Source organism: Spinacia oleracea, chromosome 2 (assembly GCF_020520425.1).
Source record: "Spinacia oleracea cultivar Varoflay chromosome 2, BTI_SOV_V1, whole genome shotgun sequence".
In the NCBI taxonomy this organism is placed as follows: Eukaryota; Viridiplantae; Streptophyta; class Magnoliopsida; order Caryophyllales; family Amaranthaceae; genus Spinacia; species Spinacia oleracea.
Window position 1 is genome coordinate 41,955,272 of NC_079488.1, and position 7,886 is coordinate 41,963,157.

General features: G+C 35.4%; 1 protein-coding gene across 1 annotated transcript; it reads right to left on the reverse strand.

The window, feature by feature from the left end:
- Positions 1-221: 221 nt before the first annotated feature.
- Positions 222-4,024, reverse strand: LOC110805209 (phenylacetaldehyde reductase-like). Its single transcript, XM_056835465.1, has 4 exons — positions 3,338-4,024; positions 3,070-3,232; positions 2,844-2,900; positions 222-435 (listed from the first exon to the last, which is right to left on the reverse strand). The coding sequence occupies exons 1-3, from the start codon at positions 3,434-3,436 to the stop codon at positions 2,848-2,850; spliced, it is 315 nt and encodes a 104-aa protein (XP_056691443.1). The 5' UTR covers positions 3,437-4,024; the 3' UTR covers positions 222-435; positions 2,844-2,847.
- Positions 4,025-7,886: the final 3,862 nt, after the last annotated feature.

The window sequence follows — 7,886 nt, forward strand, 5'->3', positions numbered from 1 at the left end:
ATTTTTGCCAAATTTTTCACCCTTGTTGCAGCGTACATATATATGTACGCTGCAACAAAGAACTTTAGGCGGGAAAATTTTAATTTATTTAGGGATACCTAGAGTGCCTTCCACCAAATATAGAAACCTGTTACAACAATAATAATATCGCTAATAATATCGCAACCTGTATAACAATTATAAAAACAATAACTGATGTTTTGTATACTATGTATCCGAAAACAAAGTGCATGTAGTACATTTAAATATATGTACGTTCCAATTTCAATGTACGCATAAATTTTAATATAAAATATTGTTCTATAACATCTAAGCCAACTCGATCAAACGCGCTCAGGCCAATAATAAATACTTGCTGGTAAAAAACTTAGCCCATTGCACACGAACCACATCAATTTCCTCACTAGCATAAGGCGCATTCCTCGTAGTATAGACCTTCAAAAACAAAAATTTGATGGGAGCATTATATTAAATGTCATTTTAGTCTAAATATTACATATAACGACCCAATGAGCCTTAAATATGCATAAATAGATTAGAATGAGTATTGAAAACTTTAAAACTAAGCATATTAATCATGTAATAAGTTTGAAATAAGTCCTTAGGTTCTTTAGTTCAAAGTTGGGAACGAAAATGTCATTTTATTCTAAATATGACCTATAACGACCCAATGAGCCTTAAATGCTCGTAAATAGATTGGAATGAGTCTTGGAAACTTAAAACTAAGCATATTAATCATGTAAAGGGTTTATAATGAGTCTTTAGGTTCTTTAGTTCAAGGTTAGGAGCGAAAATGTCTCATTTTAGCCTAAATATGACTTATAATGACCAAACAAGTCTCAAATGTGCATAAATAGATTGGATTGAGTCTTGGAAACTTAAAACTAATCATATGAATCATGTTATAAGTTTGAAATGAGTTCTTAAGTTCGTTAGTTCAAAGTTGGGAGCGAAAATGTCATTTTAGCCTAAATATGACCTATAACGATCCAATTATCCTTAAATGTGCATAAATAGATTGGAACGAGTATTGAAAACTTAAACTAATCATATTAATAATGTAAAATGTTTGAAATGAGTCCTTAGGTTCTTTAGTTCAAAGTTTGGAGCGAAAATGCCTTATTTTAGCCTAAATATGACTTATAACGACCAAACAAGTCTCAAACGTGCATCAATAGATCAGATTGAGTCTTGAAAGTTCAAAATAATTATATGAATCATATAATAATTTTGAAATTAGTTCTTAAGTTCGTTAGTTCAAAGTTGGGAGCGAAAATGTCATTTTAGCCTAAATATGACCTATAACGGCCAAAGAAGTCTCGAATGTGCATTAATAGATTGGATTAAGTCTTGGAAAGTTAAAACTAATCATATGAATCATGTAGAGTTTGACATGAGTTTTTAGGTTCGTTAGTTCAAAGTTGGGAGCGAAAATGACATTTTAGCCTAAATATGACCTATAACGGCCTAATGAGCCTTAAAAGTGCATAGATAGATTGGAATGAGTGTTTTTACTTAAAACTAATCATATTAATCGTGTAAAATGTTTAAAATGAGGCCTTAGGTTCTTTAGTTCAAAGTTGGGAGCGAAAATGCCTTATTTTTGCCTAAATATGACCTATAACGACCAAATAAGTCTCAAATGTGCATAAATAGATTGGATTGAGTCTTGGAAACTTAAAGTAATAATATGAATCATGTTATAAGTTTGAAATTAGTTCTTAAGTTCGTTAGTTCAAAGTTGTGAGCGAAAATGTCATTTTAGCCTAAATATGACCTATAACGGCCAAAGAAGTCTCAAATGTGCATAAATAGATTGGATCAAGTCTTGAAAAGTTAAAAATAATCATATGAATCATGTATTAAAGAGTTTGACATGAGTTTTTAGGTTTGTTAGTTCAAAGTTGGGAGCGAAAATGACATTTTAGCCTAAATATGACCTATAACGGCCTAATGAGCCTAAAAAGTGCATAGATAGATTGGAATGAGCGTTTTTTACTTAAAACTAATCGTATTAATCATGTAATATGTTTAAAATGAGTCCTTAGGTTCTTTAGTTCAAAGTTGGGAGCGAAAAATGCCTTATTTTTGCCTAAATATGACCTATAACGACCAAACAAGTCTCAAATGTGCATAAATAGATTGGATTGAGTCTTGGAAACTTAAAACTAATAATATGAATCATGTTATAAGTTTGAAATTAGTTCTTAAGTTCGTTAGTTCAAAGTTGTGAGCGAAAATGTCATTTTAGCCTAAATATGACCTATAACGGCCAAAGAAGTCTCGAATGTGCATAAATAGATTGGATTAAGTCTTGGAAAGTTAAAACTAATCATATGAATCATGTAGTAAGTTTGAAATGAGTTCTTAAGTTCGTTAGTTCAAAGTTGGGAGCGAAAATGTCATTTTAACTTAAATATGACCTATAACGATCCAATTATCCTTAAATGTGCATAAATAGATTGGAACGAGTATTGAAAACTTAAAACTAATCATATTAATCATGTAAAATGTTTAAAATTAGTCCTTAGGTTCTTTAGTTTGAAGTTGGGAGCGAAAATGCCTTATTTTAGACTAAATATGACCTATAACGACCAAACAAGTCTCAAATGTGCATAAATAGATTGGATTGAGTCTTGAAAACTTAAAACTAATCATATGAATCATTTAATAAGTTTGAAATGAGAAAACTCCACATAGAAAACTCAAACTCCACATAGAAATAAAATCAGTTTAATACTTGTGTTTGCGAGGGGGTATTTCACAAGCAGAAGATGACTAGTTTGAATGATGTATAAGGCTAATTATAATTATGGTAAATAAAAAGCAATTTAAAGACATACCAAGTCATCTGTCAGCATGTCCACCTTTTTCACTCCCTTGGAAAAAACCAACGGTGACTGCACATTTTAAGCAAATTACAATTAGTACATGAAATATCAATGGAAGTCAGATACTGGTATGGTATGGAGTACTTTAGACACTTGAAGTTCTATGTCTCATGAGATGACATATTATTAGAGAGCATAAAATTCCAGCAACATATACATAAAGCCAAGATGATCATACCATTAACCAAGCTTAAAACAGCAAAAGAACTGGTATTGATTGTTGGCTGCAGCAAAGGGCCTATAACAATTGCAGGGTTTATCGACACCATATCAAGCCCATGTTCTTTAACAAAATCCCACGCAGCTTCTTCAGCCAATGTCTTTGACAAAAGATACCACTTCTGCATAACATAAACCAGGTTTTAGTCAGTTATTTTCTGTCATACCAACCATAAAATCATATCAAAAAATCAGATCAGGATTTAATGGCAAGTAAGTGTGCAAACCATTTGTTGATTCTCGCAGATTTCTGGGACAGAAAACCATGTTTCATCAACTACAGTTTCAGCAGTTAGAGGTCTACCAGTGAGCAGAACTGCAGCCATTGATGATGTGAAAACTATGCGTTTGATGGTTGGGATTCTGGCGCAGGATGTAAGGACATTCAGTGTTCCTTTTACTGCTGGATCAATTAGCTCACTCTGAAACAGGATCAGGACAAAATGATTAACAGTTAGTAACTGCTAATTGCTAAAGTGCTTACTGCATTTTCATATTAGACTGGATCACCTTGAGCCCGGCCCAAAAATAGAGGGGGTTGGGACAGATTTTAAGCCCAATTTGAGCCCGACTCGTCAAGAATTTAACTTTCATTGACCAGGTTTTGGGCCAGGTGAGAGTAAAGTTAGGGCTTTAGATGCATCCCTTCAAAAACTTCCGGCTTCAGAGACACTGCCAACAACCAAGGCACCCAAATAAAAAAAATTACAAAAAAAAAATCTTCATGATGAATATCAGTCAATCAGCTCCTTCTGCACTAATGTCAGCAGTTCATATTGCATTACAGTTATAAACGCACTAAAGAACTACATTATCTCAATCAGCCACTATTTACCCGATCCGCTATTCTGAAGGACTATTCATAGGACTCAACCCACATACCAAATTAGAAACGGGGTCTCCAATAAACACCAAATTCCGCTGACGAGCAACAATCAGGCTCCATTGAGCACGTAGTATAGTGAAATCAAACACATAAGCTCCAAATAAAGTTAAACAAAAAATAACTACAGACCCAATGTCCCTCAAAAGGCTTCTGTAAGACACATATTATGGAAACATATCAGTGCAAACACGGTTTCTATTGATGTATGATGCCAGAACAAAATGAATTCTACTGGATGAAGCTGATTCAGTAGCCAAAATCAAATTAAGGATTTAGAAAATGGAAGTAGGATGGAAAACTTATAAACAAATGTACGATATGGCTACTGAGGATGATTCACAAAATACGATAAAGCAAGATTTTGCTCCGTCCATGAACCTAACCATGTAGCCAAGAATTGATGCAGGTTATAAGAAAATAGTGTACAACAAAGTTCAGAAAGATAACACATAACGCTACTGTAATGTTATAAAAGCCTAAGGTATAACCTTTTCCTCGACTCTTTCTTTCTTGTTATTAAGACAGCCACCAGTAAACCACCTTTTAATTTATTAATTTACTTCAAGTCACACAACCTAAAAGATGTGCAAAATAAGTTCCTTATGATTTCATTTTCTTATGCAGAAATGGTCTTAGATCAAGTTATTTTGTCATTGGTTTTGGGTTTTCTTTTACTTACACGCATTGCAGACCATTTCTTGATCGAAATAAACCTATTATCATCATTGGTAACTAATCGCCCACCAAATAGCTACCAAATGCCTAATGTTTCAAATTTTCTGATTGAGTTGAATCTGGACATCTCTGTCCTAATTAAATCAGTGGATTTTTTGAAAAATGTGGAACAAAAACCAAGCAAAATTGTAAAATTGACTCCATGTGATTATCATACTATTTGATTCAATTTATGAAGTTAAACAAATTAAATTGCAACAAAATAAATTGCAGAATTGAAATACCGCAGGATTAAATTTCAATATTAGCGTTTGATTGAAGCAAACAATATAAAATATTTGAGAAAAGGGAAGAAACCATAAGCAGCAGGAGGGGTGAGGGAGAAGAAAGGGAAGGAGAGAGATTAAGAGACGAGAATACCTCGCAGGAGAAGTCGACGTCGATCGCCAATGAGTTTGCGGTTCTCTAGAAAGACGATGCTAAAATGTAGGTTTCTTGGAAGCCCTAGCATCAAGAAAATTACCATAAGGTAAACCCAATAATTCCGACCCCGCAACAAGCCCAAATTACAGTGAAAATTTTCACAAATATCAATTTACACTAAAAGAATAACGTCACCAAGATATTATGAAATAAACCAAATTGCGACTAAGATATTATGAAATAAACCAATGAATTCATTAAATTAACATATGAATCAAACAATTTGAAAAATTAATTCACCAAATTAACAAACAAGAAGTGGTTTCAGGAATAAATACAGTCATAAAACAAACAAGAAGTGAGCTACTTACTTACCCCCGAACAAGTGGTTTTCTAGTCTTCCTTTGGCCAAAAACTCGTACACCAGAAACCAATCTTGGCCATCAAGGCGGTATCCAAACAGTTTCACCAGATTAGGATGATGCAGTTGGCCAATATAGTTTAACTCTGACTGCATCAAATAAGCGTACGTGCAATAAGGAATCGAAATAAACCAGCTAGGAAGAGTCAATGACAAATGAACCAATATAGAAAGGTAGCAAAACATTACCAACCAATACTCCTTGTCACCCTGCAAACCTTCAGGTTTAAGGTTCTTGAAAGAAACAGTCGTTCCAGTTTAAGGTGTTGAAGGAGAGAGAGTCTGCTCATCAATCCATCCCTTGAAAACTAATCAGAACCATCATCGCCGTTCTTTCACCAGTTGAAAAGGACGAGCTTCCATCATACATGTCTACCAAAATTTCAAGTTAGATTCATTTATATGATCCATATATCACAATTACCATAAAAGGTCGGTCGGATATGCTTCTATTAAGCTTAATAAATAACTTGATGAAAGAAAGCAACAAGTATTTTTCAACATATTCCAACATGAATAAGACCTTCTATTATTTTATATATGTTGTGACTAATCGTTAACAATAACTTGACTAAAACTAAAAACAATGATCCATTTCAAAGTAAAAGGGCAAAAGGCTAGCAGCAACGATCGATTCGTTTATCCTGTTGATTTATACGATGAATATTAGATGATCAAGACCCACAAAATACTAGCAACATAACCCAAAAAGGCATTTTCCTAACAAATTAAACCTAAAACCATCATCATTCTTCAATCTATCATGTTATCAAATTCTTAAATCCAGAACAATCTAACTTATACTTCTTAATTAAAAAAACAGCAAGATTTAATAAAAACAAACTGCAAACAACTAATTGAAACAAATCTTTGAGTATAGGGAAATTACCAGCAAGCTAAGTGAATCCGGATGATGCGAATTTCCAAAACTGCTAAGTATTAAAGACAAATCAATCCACAAGAAAACAATTAAACCTACTAAGTTGCTTATATTACTTGCCTCTCCGTTTCGTCTCAACTCTCAAGTAATCTCGGCTTGCTCCGTCGACCACCACTGTGGGCTGTCGTCAGTCACTCACGCCGCTGCTGTGGAGTGGTTATGAGTGGTGCTCTGCCACCGATACGAAAAGCCCTAACTCCCAAATCCCCAAATTCTAATTCACAAACCCTAATATTTTGAGAAGCAGAGGAGAGAGAAAAACGCAGAGGGAAGAAGAAGGGGGCTAGCGAGGAAGATCAAAGAAGAAGAAGGGGGCCAGCGAGGAAGATTGAAGAAGAAGAAGGGGCAAGGTCTGCGGTGTTTCCGGTAGAGCTGAGGGAAGATCGAAGAAGAAGGGCCAGGTCTACGGTGCGCACGGGCTGAAGTAGACTCTTGCTGGGGGTTTTCGAGCAGGGAACCACCGGTGAGAGGCGAGGAAATAAACTCTTGTTGGAGTACCACCGGCGACGGGTGAGACCCAGCGGCGACGGCCACTGGTGAGAACCACCGGCGAGACGCAGCGAAAGCCGAGAGAAGAGGGAGTACTGAGAGAGAGTGGGACATGAATTTCGAATTGGTCATGAGGTTTGAGATAGAAATGTTTGGTCTGAGTTAAAGTTACATCGAAAAAAAATTACAAACATGTTATTGTAGGGGGCTTTTACCATGTACGCTGCAAAATAAAACGTCTATTACAGGGGGCTTTTATTATGTACGCTGCGAAAATTTCTTTTGCAGGGGGTAATTAATTTGTACGCTGCAACAACCCTTTAAAGAGTTTGACCCGCGTTGACTGACAGGTTGTTGAAGCGTATTAATACTTGTACGCTGCAACAAGGGGGCTGCAACAGGGGTTTTTTCTACTAGTGATCCTTGAATCTTGAAAGTTTGCATTTTGTATTTTGAAAAGTTTGCATTTTGAAAAGATGTATGATTGTTGCAAGTGACATTTTTAGTAGTAAAAATGCCAACTTGCTAATCATTTTTGGAATAGGAAAATCAAAGAAACATGATTGAATATGGTGGGATTCGGAATTACCTATTTAGGTTTAGGCAAGAATTACTTTTAGAGCTCCCAATTGCTTAGAACTTGAAGTTTGTATGAGTTTTTGAAGGATTTTTTTGATTTGGATTTGAGGCCTAATTTTTGTATTACGACGTTGTATATTGAATCTGCCTCCCTTAATGCTTGGAATTAGGGGGTATTTATAGGAAAAATGGCTGCAAAACGCCAGCCATTGCCAGCGCAGCACGCAGCTGGCAGCGCTGGGCGCTGGAGACGTGGCGTGGATGCCGCCAAAACAAGGACGTGGGCTCCGTCCTTGATTTGTCTTGTATTGATGTACCTTCGTATGAATAGTACGATGCTTGGCACGTAGTGTTTTCTTGGGG

Bases quoted from the DNA above. Each gene is read 5' to 3' on its own strand.
- LOC110805209 (XM_056835465.1), bottom strand. From the start codon at position 3,436: ATGGCTGCAGTTCTGCTCACTGGTAGACCTCTAACTGCTGAAACTGTA. The intron at 3,233-3,337 runs GTTTGCACACTT...TATGTTATGCAG, and splicing joins TCTGCGAGAATCAACAAATG to AAGTGGTATCTTTTGTCAAA. The intron at 2,901-3,069 runs GTATGATCATCT...TAAAATGTGCAG, and splicing joins TGTTTTAAGCTTGGTTAATG to TCACCGTTGGTTTTTTCCAA.